Source organism: Bos grunniens, chromosome 17 (assembly GCF_055505025.1).
Source record: "Bos grunniens cultivar Pamir isolate PY7600 chromosome 17, Bosgru_T2T1.0, whole genome shotgun sequence".
Lineage (NCBI taxonomy): Eukaryota > Metazoa > Chordata > Mammalia > Artiodactyla > Bovidae > Bos > Bos grunniens.
The window spans coordinates 47,552,721-47,572,810 of record NC_141181.1 but is presented as its reverse complement, the minus strand read 5'-3'; the positions used below and the strand labels follow the sequence as shown (position 1 = coordinate 47,572,810).

Below are 20,090 nucleotides of genomic sequence, written 5' to 3'. Positions count from 1 at the left end.
CCAGTAAATAAACAATGTAAAAACAAAGCAGAACACAAAATCAAACAATTCCTGGAAATTAAGGTAAATATGATCCAGCAGGGACTGTCAATTCACACATCTCCAGAGCCCAGCAAAATAATATAAATGAGTGAAGCTCTGTGGATTCAACAAATAGAGGGATTCCCATCCAGAGTTCATTTCCCCACTTTTGACAGACACCCAAACCCAGGGTACCAGTTCTCTAGTAGTTCAAGTCCAGGGATAATGTAACTAGGAAAAGAGATATGTACTAAGATGCACCCAGGGCAGAGCAACCGGTTGGAATAGCAGATGCCCAGCTTGGAACCACTGTTGACATGCAGAAATATCAGGGCTGCTCACCATTGAAAAGAAACCGGAAAATCCACACTTTATGAAAATCTATCTCAAAATATTCACCGCAAAAGCCATATATAATGTATTTGCAGGCCACATGTACCACCGCACTTATCTGTCAATCAAAAGGCACACCTCTACCTAGAGATTATCACAATGAGTGAAGTAAGTCAGATAAAGGAGAAATATTGTATGAGACTAATCATATGTGGAGTCTAAAAAAAAAAAGACACAAATGAACTTATTTACAAAATAGAAACAGACTCACGGATTTAGAGATGGAACTTAAGGTTGCCAGGATGGAGGGAAGGGACAGTTAGGGAGTTTGGGATGGACACTTACACACACTGCTATATTTAAAATGGATAACCAGCAGGGACCTACTGTATAGCAACAAGGAACTCTGCTCAATGTAATGGAGCAGTCTGGACAGGAGGAGAGTTTGGGGGAGAAAGGATGCATGTACGTGTATGGCTGAGTTCCTTTGCTCTCCACCTGAAACCATCACAGCATTGTTCATTGGCTATCAGTTCAGTTCAGTCGCTCAGTCGTGTCCGACTCTTTGTGACCCCGTGAATCGCAGCACGCCAGGCCTCCCTGTCCATCACCAACTCCCGGAGTTCACCCAAACCCATGTCCATCGAGTCGGTGATGCCATCCAGCCATCTCATCCTCTGTCGTCCCCTTCTCCTCCTGCCCCCAATCCCTCCCAGCATCAGGGTCTTTTCCAATGAGTCAACTCTTCTACTCCAACACAAAAAAACAAGTTTAGAAGAAAAAAAAAAGCCACACCTCTGACATACAAGTACAGGAGGAAATCTGAAGGCTTTTTAAAAAGACACTCAATAGCTTATAATAACTTATAATGGAAGAGAATGTGCAAAAGGAACATGTATACACATACATACACATGTATGTATACATGAAGCACGTTGCTGCACACCTGAAACTAACACAACATTGCAAATCACCTGCATTTCAATCAGCATTGTTTTAAACAAAGCACTTTTCCTTCCCTACCAGTTAAAGGCTTATGGCACCCTATCGCTTTATTTGTTTTGCATCCTTTAGATTCATGAGGCCTTCTTTTTAAATTTCAATCATAAAAGAATAGTAATAATGTCCTTTCCCTATTAAACATCTCTTTACCACATCCAAAACAATTCCAGGAAAATAACTTTAGGATAGTAAAAAGGTGACATTTGGCCCAAATGTGCACTGCAAGCTTTGGTCTGTTCCGAAATGTAAATATTAGGTTATCCGTAATACCAGAATGCGCTGGAAACTGTTTTTCCCCTTTGTTTTAAGGTTACATTTATCTGAAGTACAGGCAAAAACCCAACTCCCTAATGTGTATTACCTAATTAAGGAAATCAAGCAGAACACTAGCTTTATGGGAACCAGATACGCAGAACTTAAAGGGCTAAGGCAGAACTCAGTGGTGAGCTGCTTTTACATTTCTGTACATCAAAATCACTGTTTTCCCTCCTTTTGCTGGCGCCGCTCCCTTGAAAATGTAAATAATATGATTTAAGCTGCTCTCTCTCCCTTTCAATAGAGTTCTCAGTCATTTCACTGATCTCACATTTCAAAATATTGAATGCTTGTAAAACAAGCAATTGTGCGTTTTGATGCTTGCTTTTAACAGCCCATAATGCAAATATTTATTCACAATGGTAATTTCCATTGTGCATAGTTTTTACATCTCATTAAGGACTCTGAAAAATTACAATCATTGGAAACGAAAGTGTACATTACATTTAAACAAATATTCAAAGGACAAAGTAACTTATCAGAGAGGGGACAGTTCTGTACTGGGAGTTGTCATCTGTGTGAGAATGGATGCCTTCGAACTGTGGTGCTGGAGAAGACTCTTAAGAGTCCCTTGAACTCTAAGGAGATCAAACCAGTCAATCCTAAAGGAACTCAACCATGAATGTTCACTGGAAGGATTAATGCTGAAGTTCTAATACTTTGGCCACCTGATGCAAAGAGCCAACTCATTAGATTGGGAAAGATTAGCTGGGAAAGATTGAAGGCAGGAGAAGGGGGTGGCAGAGGATGAGATGGTTGGATAGCATCACCGACTCAATGGACATGAGTTTGAGCAAACTCCAGGGAGATGGGGAAGGACAAGGAAGACTGGTGGGCTGCAGTCCATGGAGGTACAAAGACTCAAACATGACTTAATGACTGAACAACAACAAAGGAGAGAACATGTGAATATTTTCATATTAGGTTGGAAAATGAAAATGATCCTAAGAGTGGAATGCTGCTATCTATCAACCAGCCAGCATCCATCTCCCCAATTTGGCAAAATAATTATTTTGCATAACCTGCCCCTCATTTTCATAGCAGGTGGTCTCAGTGGGTTCCTCCTCCAGGCTCTAAAGGGGGAGCTTATTGGCTAAATGTAAGCCAATCAGGCTGCTCTATCCCATCCTTCTGTGCTCAGTGACTGATGTAGGAAGGCTCATGGAGTGATGTGGGCCTTTAACAGTCAGGACCAGAACTTTGATGGAAGTGTTAAGAGAACACTCTAATTACTAAATTTAGGGTTAAAAAAGGTGTAATTCTGAGCTGGTGGAGCATCTTGCTTAAATGAAGGGCAGTGTGTCTTAGACTAGAATGAATATAGTTAAAGAAGAGCAAAGAGATTTCAGGCATCATGTGAGCACCTGGATCAAGCCTTGCCTGATGCCCGGGATTTCAGCTGTGCGAATCAGTTCATTTCTCTTTTCCTTAGGCAGAGACTGTTACTGTTGAACAACTATATCCATTCTTCTCGACAAGTCCCAGTCCTCCCTGTGGTTAGATGGAGGCTCTGTTTCTAATGCTGATCAATGGGATGTGAGTGCAATGAAGCCATTTCCAAATCTGGACCTTAAATGCATCCCACAAAATCCCCTAGCTCTCTCATCCCCTGCTGCCATGTGTCCAAAATGGCATAACCACAAAGTCAAAGAGGACTGACTGGACTCTAAGCAAATAAGAAATAAATTTTTGTCAAATTATGCCACAGAGACATGGACATTTATTCATATATCAATATAAGTATGTGTAATAGATGTGTGTGTATAATGTATGTATCTAATATATTGACATATATGCAATATATATATTTCATTATAGCCTACCCATCATTCTAGCCCATCCTCACTAACGTATTCCTCAGGCAATTTTAGATTTTTGTTTTGTACCTGCAACCAAAATATGTCTAGTTATTCATCACAGTATTTCCTTAAATAAATCACACTCAAGCAGAATTCTCCCATCCAACCCATGGCTTCTTGGGGATTCTCTTACACTTTGCTTCCTATTTCAAAAAAAGGATCCTCACAGCTGAAGACCCACTTTGATTTCTCCCTTCACAGCATCTGTTAAAGGCTGACTGACGACAGTAATCTAGAGGCCTTTGGGAGGATAAAACAGTATCTCCTCTTGAGAGCCTCCAGTTCAAAGAAACCCAAGGAATACTTTCAAATCCTAGAAGCCTGTTTAGAAAAATCAAAATTGAATCAGCCCATTCACTGAGCACCTGTTCACCAACATCATGACCATGAACATGAGAAACACACATTAAGGTCTGTGTTTCCTTCCCATAGTCCTCTTGGGAAGAGAAAAGGCACACAATTGAGATACTTTAACATGACTTTTTCCAATGTCATGAAAATCAATTTGAACAAGATGAGAATTTCTGCAGATACTGAAGACTGGCACATTTCACACCCATTGCAGATCCCTTCTGCTGTGCCTTTCTGAACTGAAGAGACTGGAGTCCTGATAGCAAGGTTGGCAGGAATCTCTGGGTTCCTGAGAACCAGAAAAGCCCATAGAAAAGATCTCTAGGAACTTCCCCTGTGGTCCAGTGGTTAAGACTCTGCGTTGCCCCTACAGGAGGCCTGGGTTTAATCCCTGGTGAGGGAACTAAGATCCCACATGCCATATGTCACAGCAAAAAAAAAAAAAAAAAAAAAAACCTCTAAAGGTCTTTAAGGGGAAACCAAGGCTGCTTTCCTTCTTTTCTTCACCTTATCAATGACTTTTCCTTATCTGCATTCAGCTGCTTACTACAGACAGGTAGGGGTTCACATCTCAGTCTCCCCCACTTTAAGGGCAGCGTAGATTTCATATTCATTGCTATATATTTGGAGCCTGTCTCACTGTGTTTATAATTTGGCTTCAAAAAATAATTGTTGGATAAATAACTCAAAGCCCTTGGTGCTCAGTACGAGTGACAGTCCCAGTTGGAGACAAAATATGAGAACTAGGTCAATCTCGGGGCTGAACTTGAATATTTTTTGCTGTATTTAGGCAGCGGGGGACCTTTCAAATTCTATCAACATCACAGAATCAAGGAATTCTGGGTTTAAATGTCCACCTGCTGTTTCGCTTCTGTTCTATAATGGTGATTCACAAACAGCTCGTCCTAGAGGGGCTTCATCTTCCCAGGTAACTAAATCAAATCCTTCTTACTCCATTTCTAAATGCATTTTCATTTTCCCTCGTCACCTTGAAGCCACAGTCTGCCTCCATGATACCTGTTGACTAAGGTCCTCTGAGCAAAGCATCCCAGGAAGAACCCTCTGTACGCAACTCTGCGTCTTCCCCATTGGCCACATACTGTGACTTCATCCACTGCAATCCCGCAGCCCTTAGACACAAAGCATCTCAGGGGGCTCGACCACACTTCAAGGAAAACATCTTCAGACCCATAGAAGCCACGTTCTTGATGTGACTCCCTCCATGTCGTCTCTTTTTTAAAACAACAACAAAAATCTTTTTATGTTACATTGGGGTATAGCTGATTCATGATGTTGTGATAATTTCAGGTGGACATCAAAAGGACTCAGCCATACATAACCATGTATCCATTCTCCCCCAAACTCCCCTCCCATCCAGGCTGCCACACAGCATTGGGCAGAGTTCCCTCTGCTATACAGTAGGCCCCTATTGGCTATCCATTTTAAATAGAGCAGTGTGTACGTGTCCATCCCAAACTCCCTAACTATGCCTTCTCTCACCTTTCCCTCTGGCATCCATAAGTTCTGTCTATGTTTTGAATACTTTTCAGGGCCACCAAGGCAGTCTACAAAGATTGTGGGAGTACAGCAGACACCCATAGTGCCATCACTAAGGGCAACAAGGTTCAACATGATGGTCACTTTCAGGTATCATTAACACCTGTACAAAAAGGTGAGCCCTTTTGGAAAAGAATTTGGCAGCAAATCTCTATCTATATTCTTTGGCTCCATCATTAAATAACTGTGATTCTAAGAAAGTAACTCAAAGGAAAAATTATGCACAAAGATAATGATTTCCTCACAATAGCAAAAAAAACCCCCATAAATTATATAATTGTGTAGCAAGAGTTGAAAATTTTAAGCTATAGCAAAGACATTAAAAATATATTTGTGATACATCTTTAAAACATGAGAAATACGCTTACATAAACATATGAACTCAGAAAAGTAAAAAACCAATTATGTGTCCCAGAGACCGTGTGAACACAACTGTTTCAAAAATTCATAGAGAAACAACCAAAACGAAAGACATTAAACTGCTGCAGCAGTCGTCTTCAGGGAGTGAGATTATTTATTTTTACCTCTCCCTTGTGTCAGGATTACTTTGAAGTAGCTTACAAAAAATAAATGCACTGGGATAGAAAAAGTAGGCAAGGAGGCAGACAAGAGAGACAGAATAAGGAAAATAAAATAAAGCCAAGGCTGGAGCTGAGTCACAAGATGTGTCTCTTAAGTTCCTAGACTTATAAATAGCGAAGTTGGCTCCGAGACTCCTAGGAGTTCAAGCAAAGACAGACAGTTGGAAATTCACTTAGAAAATTCATGGTGTTCTTAGGATGAGGTGTAAACTATCTCTCAGGATAAACATAGCTTTTTTTCCTTTTTTTTCCTGGTACTAAGGCCTAAGAAGGATTTCTTAGAAAAGCAACTTGAAAAGGAGACAGATTTTTTTTAAATATATTTTATTTATTTGACTGAATCAGGTCTTAATTGTAGCACCTGGGACTGTTGCAGCGCAAGGACTCGGCCTTAGTCACTCCACGGCATGTGGGACCTTAGGTCCCCAACCAGGGATCGAACCCAGGCCCCCTGCATTAGGAGCATGGCGTCTTAGCCACCGGACCACCAGGGAAGTCTCTGTGCCCAGAATCTGAGAACCTCAGCAAGTTGTATCAAAATTTAAGCATCCCCCACAACCTACCAACATTGTTTTCCTGACCAAACACAGAAGCAAAAACAACAAAAATGAAATCTAATTGCCACCTTCTTTACTTAGTGAGTCTGCTCAGCATCTCTCCCTAAAACATAAGAATTTATGTTTCTCACATGGAAAATAACTAATGTCGCTAATGGCTAAAAATTCTTTGCGAATTCCTGTCTTTTCAAATGTATATCTCAGTCTCATTTCTAGGCTTTGGTTAAGAAAAAGAGGGAGAAAAGTTTTATTCCCTTTCAACTCTTTCAAATGTATTTTTCACCTTGGTTACTGCTGTCCCGTCATGACAATATGTGCTTAATCTCTTTTTAAATGTATTTCACAAATTTGTTTGAGTTCAAGGGCCTTCCTTCCCTGTAGATTCTTAATTTCTGAGAGTTAACAGGACAGACATATTGGATGATACATTTGTATAAAAGGGACCCTTGAAACCCTCCTACACTGTTGGTATGAATGAAAGTTGGTGCAGCCACTATGGAAAAAAGTGTGCAGGCTCCTCAGAAAACTAAATATAGAATTACCATATGATCCCGCAGTCCCACTCCTGGGCATATATCCAGATAAATTATAATTCAAATAGATACATGCACCCTGTGTTCATAACAGCACTATTCATAAAAGCCAAGACATGGAAACAACATAAATGTCCATCAGCAGATGAATGGAGAAAGACGTGGTGCGTAAGGGAAGTCGCTCAGTCGTGTCCCACTCTTTGTGACCCCACAGACTGTAGCCTACCAGGCTTCTCCATCCACGGGATTTTCCAGGCAAGAGTACTGGAGTGGGGTGCCATTGCCTTTTCCAAGTGGAATGCTGCTGCTGCTACTGCTAAGTCACTTCAGTCGTGTCCGACTCTGTGCGACCCCATAGACGGCAGCCCACCAGGCTCCCCTACCCCTGGGATTCTCCAGGCAAGAGTACTGGAGTGGGGTGCCATCGCCTTCTCAGCCACAAAAAAGAATGAGATAATGCCATTGGCAGCAACATGGATGCACCTAGAGACAAATGAAGTAAGTCAGAAAGAGAGAGACAAATATCACATGATATTACTTATATGCGGAATCTAAGATATGACACAAATGATCCTATCTATGAAACAGAAACAGACATATGGACATAGAGAAGAGACTTGTGGTTGCCAAGGGGAGGAGGGGGGGTTAAAGACTGGGAGTTTGAGAATAGCAAATGCAAGATATTATATGTGGGGTGGATAAACAATAAGGTTCTATTGTATAGCCCAGTGAACTATATTCAATATCCTGTGATAAACCCTAATGGAAAAGAATATAAAAAAGGGTGTCTATACAGATATACCTGAATCACTTTGCTGTACAGCAGAGATTGGCACTACACTGTAAATCGACTATACTTCAATAAAAAATAATAAAGATTTTAAGAACATATCAGTACCCTGACATTTAAATTTTTTAAATAAATAAGATTTTCAAAGTTGCCAAATCTTGAAAAACAGTAAAATTAAAAAGACCAAAATTTTTTTTTTTTTAATAAATAAAAGGAACCCTTAAAACTGACACTGAAATGAATACAACCCTGGTTTCAAGCTGTTGGGTGCTCCTCTTAATCCTTCCTATAGATTTTTTTAAAGCAGATTTTTAAATGAATGATAAAAGTGATATCAAAATATCTGGAGTCTCTGGTCTCATGTCATGACAAATCCATGCTGGTTTCCCGTGATCACCACTCACGTCTGCCAGAACCCGCACAATATTCTCCCCATAACTCATTCAAGCTTGTGGTCTGGCATCATAAGTTAAACTCGCCAATCCATATGTTCACAGAACCTAACATTCTCCTTTTGGAAACAGGAAAAATATTTGTCTGCCTTCATGCTACATGCTTCTTTCTCTTTTTTTACAATGGTATTAAAGAGTCACCTAAGTTACCCAGAGGTTTAGTCTTATTAGAACAGAGGTCACGTCAGTCTCCCCTCCACCAGGACCCATGCATGTTAGCTGAGGTGATGAATGAATGATGGGATCCTGGGATTCAGGGAGCACAACCAAAGATGCATCAGCATCCTGGCCTCGGAGACAACCACACCATGACTCATCATCAGATCACCTCCTCCACCCCTGTGACAGCCTTGGGATTAAAATCTGTTTTAGGGGCTTCCTGGTAGCTCAGCAGAGAGGAATCCGAGTTTGCCAGTGCAGGAGACACGGGTTCAACCACTGATCTGGGAAGATGCCACAAGCCACGGAGCAACTAAGCCCATGAGCTGCAATTATTGAGCCCGTGCTCTATCAGCCACATGCCACAGCCACTGAAGCCCTTGTGCCCAGAGCCCGCGCTCCACTACAAGAGAAGCCACCACAGTGAGAGGCCCACGCACTGCAACCAGAGAGTAGCCCGCAGCAGCAACACAGACCTAGCACAGCCAATAAATAAAATTATATTTGAAAATCTATGTTTTAATCCTTTTTTGCTATCTTTCCCGATTGCTGTTGGAAAAATGAAGACTGAGAAAATTAAAAAAACAAAAAACAGGATATTCATTTATCCATTTCCAGCAACAAATAATGAGCGCCAAGCACATCCAAGGCTTGGAGCTGAAATTCCAGGGAAACCACTCTGTACACAAAGTTTATCAAGTCCAGCACCAGACGTAATTTTTGCCTGACAAAGGGATTCATTGTAAGTAATATACATAAACATGAGCAGGATGTAAAAGAGCTAACAGCAAGGTGCTTCGGCATCAGAATTCAGACTGTGCTACTTTAGTTGTAAGATCTTGGACACTAGGTCTCCGAGTCTCCATTTCTCCATCTACAAAATGGGGCGAATAAAATCCACCCTACTGGGTTTATCTGCGAATTCACAAAAACCATTTTCATCAATCACTCAGCTCAGTGTCTGGCATGCAATAATTACTTTAAAATTCGCTGTTATTATTATCGACCAAAGTATGTCCTGGGGCTCTTTGAATTACTGGAGAAAAAAACAAAACCAGCATCAAACAATTTTACTGTCGCAAAAAGTTTCTTTTAACAATAATTTACAGTCCTAAGGATACTTAAAAACTTATTGTGCCCCTGCAGGGTCCAAAGTACTATACCAAGTACTGGAGAGAAAGCAGATAGAAAAATACATAGATGTTGCTTCTAGAGGTAATGAAAGCTTTAGAGGAGACAGAAAATAGTTTTAAAATGTTACCCCTGTAAAAAGTGCCCTCCAAAAGGTATCTATATGCCTTGAACCTGTGAGTGCTCCCTTATTTTTAGGGGGAAGGGGGAAGGGAGGGGGTCTTCGCAGATGTGATTACAGTAGAATGGGAGACAGTCCGGATTATTCCCAGTGGTCCCTAAATCCAATCACTTGTATCTTTATGTAAGAGGGAAGCATGGGAGGTTTGACACAGAAGAGAAGGTTTGAGAATGGAACAGAGAGAGATGGGAAGACAGCAACCTTGAAAATTGCAGTGCTTCTGCCATAAAGTAAGGACTACAGGCAGTCACCAGGACCCAAAAGATTTTCCCCTAAAGCCTCTAGCCGACACCTTGATTTTGGCCCAGGGACATTGATTTTGGACTACTGGCTCTAGAACTACGCTAGAATGAAGTTCTATTGTTTTAAGTCACCTTGTTCGTGGTAAGATGTTAAGGAAGCTACAAGAAATTTACAGACCCTTGAAAAGTCCGTCTGTACCTGACATCTGGGCTTTCCCTGATGACTCATGAGTGCATGCTAAGTCACTTCAGTCATATCTGACTCTTCCACATCCCATGGACTATAGCCCGCTAGGCTCCTCTGTCCATGGGATTTTTCAGGCAAGAATACTGGAGAGTGCTGCCATGCCTTCCTCCAGGGGATCTTCCCAACCAAGGGATAGAACCCGCGCCTCTTATGTCTCCTACATTGGCGGATGGATTCTTTACCACTAGCATCACCTGGGTGGTTCAGAAGTCAAGAATTCACTTGCCAACGCAGAAGACTAGGGTTGGATGCCACGGATACCTCCACACCCCATCTGACTGCTGCCTGTCTCCAGGTCAGGGTGACAGGATCCTGTCCCTTCATGCAGTACCACAAGCTCCACTGCTCTCTCTGCCCAGCCACACTGCCCTCTGGAGTCCACGTACGTGTCTGCACCCTCCCTCTCATATACCAGCTCTGTTGACACTTAGCCACTCCCCAGATGCGCTAAGTTCAAGGCCAACATACCTGTACTCAGAGATGATTGCTCTGTGCCTCTAGCACATCACAGTTGAAAGCTGGCATTCCTTTATATAACATTTTTATGTAATGTATAATTACTTTTTTTTTGACTGTGCCAGGTGGCATGGGAGATCTTAGGTCCCAGACCAGGGATCAAACGCATGCCCCCAGGATTGGGAGTGCAGAGTATTAACCACTAGAACACCAGAGAAGCCTTACAATTTTATACAGTTAAGCACTTTTCTCTGTCTCCTCTATGAACTGCCAGTTCTGGAAGGATAGTAACCTTATCTGGGTGGGTTCTTCTCACTGCTGTAATCCTACGGCCAGCATAAAGTGTGTAATAATACAACTGGTGCTCCAAAAGTAGCTACTGTGATAAAATAAGGAAGCAGAGGGAACCAAGAAAAGCAGAAGAGGAAAGGAAGAGGGACCTGAACACAGAACAGGAGGGGTTTGAGTTCACAACTTAAAATCGTGGATGATTTGTGTGCTTTACAAGCTAGAGAAATGGCCAGCAATGACTTTACACCTTCCTAATCCTGTGTCCTCAGAACACTGGCAAATAGTTCCTGCAGGGTTCTGTGCTCTTTGAAACTTTTTGAATTATCAAATTTTTTAGACTTAAGGATGGATAGGTGGCTACATAGATGAAAGAACGGAAGGATGGATGGGCACATGGATGAAAGGATGGATAAATGGAGGGATATATGGATGAATACATAATGGATGATGACTGGTTGAATAAATTGGTCAATGGATAAATGGCTAGATGAATTTTAAAAATGTAAAAGTCAAGGGTAAAGTGCAGAAGTGTAAAAATGTAAAAGTCAAAAGTCCATATAGTCAAAGTTATAGTTTTTCTAGTAATCACATACGGGTGTAAGAGTTGGACCATAAAGAAGGTTGAGCGCCAAAGAATTGATGCTTTTGAACAGTGGTGTTGGAGAAGGTTCTTGAGGGTCCCTTGGACAGCAAGGATATCAAACCAGTCAATCCTAAAGGAAATCAACCCTGAATATTCATTGGAAGGACTGATGTTGAAGCTGAAGCTCCAGTACTTTGGCCACCTGATGCAAACAGCCAACTCATTGGAAAAGATCTTGATGCTGGGAAAGACTGAAGGCAGGATGAGAAGGGGGCGACAGAGGATGAGATGATTGGATGGCATTGCTGACTCGATGGACATGAGTTTGAGCAAACTCTGGGAGATACTGAAGGGCTGGGAAGCCTAGGCATGCCACAGTCCATGGGGTCTCAAAGAGTCAGACAGGACTTAGCGACCAAACAACAAGTAAGCTTCTACAATAGGGTATTTTTGGAGTTTTTGTTTTTCATTTTCCCTTGGCTTTCAGAATTGAACTAAATTAAGCAGATCTGAATAGTTAGAATTCTAACTTTCTATGTATTTAAGTACTTTTTATAAAATCATATTTAGCATTTAACTTTTTAATTCAGGAAAAATGAAATTTCATGGTCTCCCCATTTCTTAGCCTTTTAATTTTGTCACTGTTTAAATGTAAGCAGTGAAGTCTATTCTGTCTCTGTGTCTCTCTCAAACATACACACACACCCCAGAATGCTCCCTCCTGGAATATGCCTTCCTCCCCAACAGCCCAGACAAAGTGTCACTGGAAACCGAAGTTCCTTCCAGTCCAGAAGGATGGGATGTGGGAGGATATTCTTAAATAAGAGGTGATGCTTGGCCAGCCAGACACTTCAGTTCTGACCTAAGAAGAAAGCTCAGTCCTGGATGTTCACTGGAAGGACTGATGTTGAAGCTGAAACTCCAATACTTTGCCCACCTGATGCGAAGAGCTTACTCATTTGAAAAGACCCTGATGCTGGGAAAGATTGAGGGCAGGAGGAGAAGGGGACAATGGAGGATGAGATGGCTGGATGGCATCACTGACTCAATGGACATGAGTTTGGGTAAACTCTGGCAGTTGGTGATGGATGGAGGCCTGGCGTGCTGTGGTTCATGGGGTCGCAAAGAGTAGGACATGACTGAGCGACTAAACTGAACTGAACTGATCAAGGTGGAAACATTCTGCAGAAGGTGACCTCACAATGCCACTGCCCAGCAGGCTGGCTGTACTGCTCCGGATGCAGGTGGAGCACATGACTGGCACAGCCTGAAGACGGTGCCCCATCACCCCAGCAGTTCCTCTCCCGGGATCCCAGGCCTCTGAGTGTCTGCTTCTTATTGGCATTTGCAAGAAAACACAACTCTGGGGGATGCAGGTCAGGGTCATGACAAGCAGTCTACATGTGGCAACCTTCCTGATTTTGTATTGAAAGCCTTCCCAGCTCTTTGACGGTCACTAGTCTTGTAAGTCTGGTAGCTCAGATGGTAAAGAATCTGCCTGTAATGCAGGGGACCAGGGTTCGATCCTTGGGTCGGGAAGATCCTTTAGAGAAGGAAATGGTAACCCACTCCAGTATTCTTGCCTGGAGAATTCCATAGACAGAGGAGCCCGGCGGGCTACAGTCTATGGGGTCACCAAGAGTCAGACATGACTGAGCGACTAACACATGCATAGTTTTGTAAGAGAAGGAACCCCTGGGACCTTCCTGGGACAGGCCTTTCCCCATATCCTCTGCTTTAGCTCCTCTCTGAAGTACCTAAATAATAGTATTTGATGCACATTTCCGGAGTTGTTTTGCAGACAAGAAACCCCACCACCAAATGGAAGATATTAACTACTTAAGGACCGAGAGCACATAGCCCCACAACCCTTGGAGCCTAAGGATAGATAAAGTTAACCCCTGTAACCCTGCCCTGTTCCCTCATCATCAGCCAGAGAATTGTGCACCATCTGATCAGGTACCCTGTGACCCCCACCACCACCTGCCTTACTTGGCTTTTAAAAACGCTTTGCCAAAACTCTTCAGGAAGCTCGAGGCTTTTTAGGGCATAAGCCACCTGTCTCCTTGCATGGTCCTGCAATAAACCTTTCTCTGTTCCAAATTCTGACGTTTCAGTTTGTCTGGCCTATGTGGCCGACAGGTGAACTTGCCTTAACAGTCTCATTAATTTGTCTTTGGGCCCCTTTCCTTTCCATGCCCTGCCCCCTTCCACGAAGCCAATAGCAGCATAGAAAACCACATTCGCAAGCTGGCACAGCTGTAATCTGCATGAAGTTTTTAAGTAAGTTAATATCCTAAACTTAAGACACAAGCCCTCTGATGACTTGACATAAAGATCATTCTCCAGTGAAGGCTGGGACCACCTGACGACAGTGCTGATCAAACTTTTTGTGTCATAGTAGAGTTCCCAGTTCCCAAGGGATAGAAGTGCAAGCAATGAAATTTTATTTTTATTTGATTTTCAAAAGATCTATGAGGTTGCTCTATGTCCAATCACTTCCTGTGCATAAAATTTAAACAAATGTGAATTTCAAAGACCTTAGCCTGTTGTTAAAATGTACACATCTGTTCCTTTAAAGCTTCATCTTTAGAAAGAACTAGAGCAATGCAGTAAAAACAATAATACACTGAAGCAATATTTAGTATTTGGTAACAATCTCCATCTTTGCATTGGACCCAGATAAACTGGGCACTTTGGATGGGTGTGTGTCTATGCATATGTTTTCTTCCAATCAAAATCCTCTGAAATATAGTCCATCTTGGATTTCAAGCTGGTTCAGAACTTTCAGGCAGTCAGAGGATCTGAGAGCGCAAAGTGACTTGAACATAATGGAAAAAGAAATGCACGGTCCCTGCATTTAAAACACCATTATTATCTGCACCAGGAAATTTTATAGGACAGAATGGTTTTAGGGGTGTTCAAATCAAAATATGCCATAGGCTGGGCTTATAGCATCTTTCCACAAGCCAAGACCTTCACGTCAGAGTTTCTCATTTTAAGGACATTTTCAGAGTTTCCACTTGAAAAAGTTCAAGAGACTATCAGGGGAAATACATTTCTTTTCAACCCTACTCAGTCTAATAAGGAGATCAGTAAGAGAACTATGTACCTAACCAAGGAAACACAATAGTTAGGTCATATTTACAAAGCAATTCTGTACCTTTCTTAGTAAAACCTTGTTACTGCAGCATAAAACACAGGAGTCCATTCCTACTATCAAATCAAGCGACAACCAATAGAAAACATGCCTCGTAGCAAAAGGCAAGTCTGCTGGGCTGTTGTTGCTGTGGATTCAGGTTTTTTTAACCTCATGTTTGCCTGGGTTGGCTTCACCAAATTCATCAACCTTTTCTTGCTTCTTGTGCACATCAAAAACCCCCGAGGCTCTGGCCCTCAGAATTGCTCTAACTCATAATTAGGAGACATGAGCCCTTTAGACCACACTTGAAAAGACAGCCAAGCAGAGTGGGCACGGGTCACCCTGTTCCTAAATCACACCAGCACAAAAGCCGGCTATTGTCAGATCTAAAGCAATGTAACCTCAGTGATGCCGGAAAGGCTCTGAGAACAGAAAATTCCTGTAATTAAAAGGCTCTGTGCATGATAATTGGCTTTGAAGTTTCTAAGAGCGATCTCATCTCGGAAATCTTCTCCGGAGAACAAAAATCTGTTTACAGGGTTTTAGGGACACACATGGGAGACTGCTAAAAAGCTCCACGTTTCTTCTAATCTCTCTCTCTCTCTCTGTAGGAAAGAGGCTCTTGGGAGAAAGAACCACACACAGATAGAGTCCTGATCAGTAAGCAGGAAGAACTGCTGATCCTTTCTACAACCTCACGTGTGAATCAAATAATTTCCCTTCAAGGAATTCGTGTCCTGAGCATTCCAACTTGCTGTACCAATGACAGAGAGGGATGCTGACAGAAGGGAAGCAGATGGGGAATCCCGGCTTTTCTGGCAGCTGCAAATTAGGGGCTCTGCTGGGGGAACGCAGGTGATAAGCACGGTTTAAACTCTGCGCCCAACCCTCACGGATGCTGCCCTCGGACAAACAGCCACAGAAGGCAAAGGAAGAGAAGTCTGCCCCCAAAATCTCTCTTAGAGAAACTCAGGGCCACCTCTCCAGAGCTGGACCCATTTCATAGGCGTCGCAGCCGACGAATGTACTCAACTGCATTCCCATACAGAGGCGCGCTCTGGAATTATATCCTCACGGGTGCCTGCCAGCAGAAAAAGTCAAGTCCAAATTCCAGAACCTTTTCAGGAGGTCATTTCAATCCCTTCCTCGGACATCCTCCTCAGCCCTCCCAGGGCCCACGTCTCCTTTCAAGGTTCTCCACGCGACCCCCTCCCCGAGGCTGCCATGTGGACCGGGCTATTTTGCCGCCCTTGGCACTCTCACTCAGGGCCTCCCGCCCAAGTCTTCCCGGGAGGCACCTGCTGCAAAGGGGCCTCTGAGGACCTTGGCTGCCGCACGCGCGCGCGTGCACACGCATCAACGCACACCCACACCCACTCTCCCGGCCACCCCCATCCACGCACACCCTCCCACACACTCACTCCCAGCAAAGTTCGTCCCGGGGCCCCAGGTGGCGGCGGCGGCGTCTCCTCACCTTTGGAGAAGAGGGCGGCCAGGCTGATGAGCACGGGGGACCAGCGGTGCCACAGCGTCCCCATCGCAGACGCGCACATCCCGGAGACCCGGAGCGCAGATCCTCGGCTCCACGGTGCCGTCTGGGCGATGAAGACACGGTCGCCAAGCTCCCCGAGGGTCGGAGCGGGGCGGGAAGGCGAGGGAGCGCCGGGCTAGGGGCGCGAGCGGCCGCGGCGCCCTGCGCCTTCCTCCCGCCAGTCCATGGCCGGCCGGGAGGCGACACCGCACGCCGCTCCGGAGTTGCTCTCCCGAGTCCAACGCGCGCGCAGACAAACCCCACCTCCCTTTCACCCCCACCAGGATATTTTTATTTTCATCCACACGAATTTGTTCCTTTCCGTTTACCCAGCGAGAACTGGCTCCCAGGTGGCTCCCAAAGGGCGCCTCCGGGAGCGCAGGGACGCGGGTAGGCTAACGGGCGGCGGGGCGGCCGGGATGCGGCGCCCGGGGCGCGGGCGGAGGTGGCGCGAGGACTCCCGGCCGGGTGGCCCGGCGCCCGGAACGGCGCGGGGCGCCCGGGCGCGCGGTCCCCATCCCGCCCGGCCGCGCCCCGGGGCGCGCACCGGCGCCAAAGTTTGGCTGGGAGCAGTCACTCCCCTTGCCGCCCGCCCCGGCCCGGCTCCCGCCCGGGATCAAGCTCGCGGGGACCTAAGCGCGCGGCGCGCACCGCCGACTCCGAGGACGCAGGGCTGCCCCCGCCGCCTGGGGGAGGCGCGCTAGCCGCGCGCGGAGGAGGACCCGCGGGCCCTGGGACCTCGCCGCCCGCGCACCGGCCGCGCTCCGCCGAGACTGCATCCGGCACGGACGCGAGCGCCACGGTGCCGGGTGCGGACTCGGGGTCTGCCTTAAAAATTTGTCTTTTTTAAAAAAGCCCCACCCTTTCGGAGTGACAGCCGCAAGCCCCAATCCGCACAGTCAATCCCACCTCTCCGGGTCTGCCCCTCACCCACCCTCCCGGCCACCCCTCCCTGCGCGCCGGAGCGGCAGTGGAGGGGCTGGGAGGCGGGCTAGTACCCGGCCGGCTCGGCCAGCGCGGAGGAGGCGGCAGGGAGCTGCCCACTCTCCCAACAGGTGTCAAGAAGGCCGTTTACCTTCTCCTGCTAGTCAGACCTGACGCTAAGAGCAGGTCCTCTGTCTTGGGGGTTTCTAATGCTCTCCGCCTGCCAGTAAACGAGAAGATGGCTGTAAAGGGCCCATCACCCCCGCGCTGGATCTTCCCCACAATATCTAGGGAGGAAGACTTCGACTTGCCAGCCGTCCTGAGGATCATGCTGGCCTCACCCCGCCTCTACCCTGGAATGACCACCAAGTCACTGATCCTAAAAGAATTCCGTCCCGAATCCCCTCTGGCCCATTTGGAACTAGGAATGGATCCGTTAGGGGCCAACTTGGCCTTGAGAAGATAAAAGACGAGTTCTTCATTTATCCTTCCTGAATGCCTAATTAAGACACACTGGAAACCAAGGCTACAGAGCATCAGCCTCTGATTTTAGCCCAAGGACTTCTCCATGGGAGCCTTTGAATTACCCGAATCAGAAATGAGAGCGAGAGAAAGCGGTCTGAATATTTAAAGAATATTGTAAACCGACAACAACCAAATCAAATGAGGTGACTTTACCTCAGTAGGTAAAAATGGGTCATTATCATTCAGCCAAGGGAGCCACAGAAGTTTTATTATATATGCCCGTCATTGCAAAAATATATCAACACTTTGGGTGCTTAGCTTGCAAATTTTCAAGAGTGTCTGTCTGGGTTTCATTCTCTATGAGATGTGGCTTCTATTTTATTCTGTATTTACTTTTTTGAATGTCTGTCTGTCTTTCTGGATGGTTTTGTTGTTTGGGTTTTTTTTTTTTCATTTACTTTTTAAACTCTCTGCATTTTCACTTTGCATCTCTCTCCTATAAAACTCTAGAGTTAATACAGCAAAGAACCTAAGAGAGTATGTGTTTCAGTACTTGCAAAATTTGAGTAAGTATCAACATCACCCGGGATAGTGAGTCCTCCATCGCCACCCCTAGAGCCTCTTATTTATCAAGTCTAGGACTTAGCAGCAGCAGCCGCAGCAGGTGACACTCAAGAATCTGTGTTTCTAACAATTGCCAGGTGATACTGATGCTGCCCATCCAAGGACCACTGGTCGAGTCCCCTATCCCCTCCACCTCAATGATGGGGAAGCTGAGGTTTAGTCCCTGGCACATCTCCATCTGTCTTCTTAATGGCGGAGCCAGTAGATTGCACAAAATGCCAACTCCAGATTGCCAGAGCCCGTTTCAATGTGAAACGGAGTCTATTTCTAAAACATTTTTCAAATGTATTGACTAGGATCTAATGATCCTATGCTTTATTAAAAACAATCTTTTTATGTATTCTAATTCAAAATGTTTCGTTGTTTTTTTTTTTCCAGAACTGCAATCACCAAGTACATTTTGGGAGGAGGATGGGAGGTATGTCACGCTCTATCTGCATCCTCAGGGCAAAAAGTAGCTAACAGATTCCAGGGTAAACCATTTCCCCATTATACACAGCTGACTCACAAAAATTTTTCCTATTCTTTGGTATTCAAGTTTTGGGAAGCTGCAACTCCAGGTACTGGATCAGTGGCTGAAATACGATGTAAGCATGGCTACTCACTCTCCAAGAAGCTGTTCTAGCTAATATATCTAATCTTCTTTGGGTAATTAGCACAACTAATCCTGGGAGAGGCAACACCTTAGGAAGGCTTTAGAGAAGTAGGCTGAGGCCTACCAGCTCTTCAGTAGCATCCCAAGCCTCTGGGAGCACTTCCCATCTGAAGAGCCTGCCTCAAATTAATTGTGAGAAATCTGCTTTCCTCCAAGAATATCTGTTTCCTCTGTAAGGCCATAAATCAATCTGTAAGCCTAATTCTGTCAGTAATTAAACAGTACTAACTGTTCCCACTTTGTGAATTAAGCTGGGACACCAGGCAGTTTGCGTTGGGTCGACTTTCCATAAAAACAAAACATTTTTCTGCAGCAGTTTCCTGAAAGACCAGGAAATGATGAAGGTGGAATTCCAGGATGGGTGGATCCCACGGGTGGATATAGGAGGCTTCTGGATACCACAAAGATGGGGCCTCCTCTAAAACGGAATCAGTTCCTCTTCCAACCTTTCTAATCACATCAGGGAGAAAGGCTGAAACCTAAGCAACTCTTAGGATGACTTTTCACGATTATAAATGCCCTTGGTTTCAAAATAGAAGGCATATTTTTCTGTGCAGAGTGATGGTGTCTAGCTAGAATTTTTGAATGCTGGTTTTATTTTTACTTTGGCTATTGATGTGTTTGATGTCTCAGTTTCCCTTTAGTGATGTAAGTTGCATTTTCAATTAAGTTACCTAAGTTTTTGAAGCATTAGGCTTATTTCAAGGAGAGCATTGAATCACTAGTAACACAAGGACATTTGTCATCATCCCCCCTTGACAAAACTCATAAGGATGGTGAGAAATGCCTGAAGTTTGAGAATCATGGGGATGACATGCAAGCTACCAGATCAGTCCTTCTTGAGGGTGCAGAGGAGCCTTTCCAAAACTTCTATTAACTTTTTTAAAATGTTTATTTTTCTTTATTTATGTTTGGCTGTGCTGGCCTTCGTTGTGGCAAGCGGGGGTTGCAGTGTGCAGGCTTCTCACTGCAGTGGCTTCTCTTGTTGCGAAGCACGGGCTTTAGGGTGCATGGGCTTCATTAACTGTGGCTCCCAGGCTCTAGAACGAGGGCTCAGTAATTGTGATGCACAGGCTTTGTTGCTCCATGGCGTGTGGAATCTTCCTGG

General features: G+C 44.6%; 1 protein-coding gene across 1 annotated transcript in view; it reads right to left on the bottom strand.

Annotated features, from left to right (window-relative positions):
* TMEM132D (transmembrane protein 132D) overlaps positions 1-17,027 on the bottom strand; it is an 896,163-nt gene extending 879,136 nt beyond the window's left edge. Inside the window, exon 1 of the mRNA XM_086345974.1 lies at positions 16,258-17,027. Coding sequence (XP_086202100.1) covers positions 16,258-16,336 — 79 coding nt within the window. The 5' untranslated portion in view covers positions 16,337-17,027. The remainder of the gene's footprint in view (positions 1-16,257) is intronic.
* Positions 17,028-20,090: the final 3,063 nt, after the last annotated feature.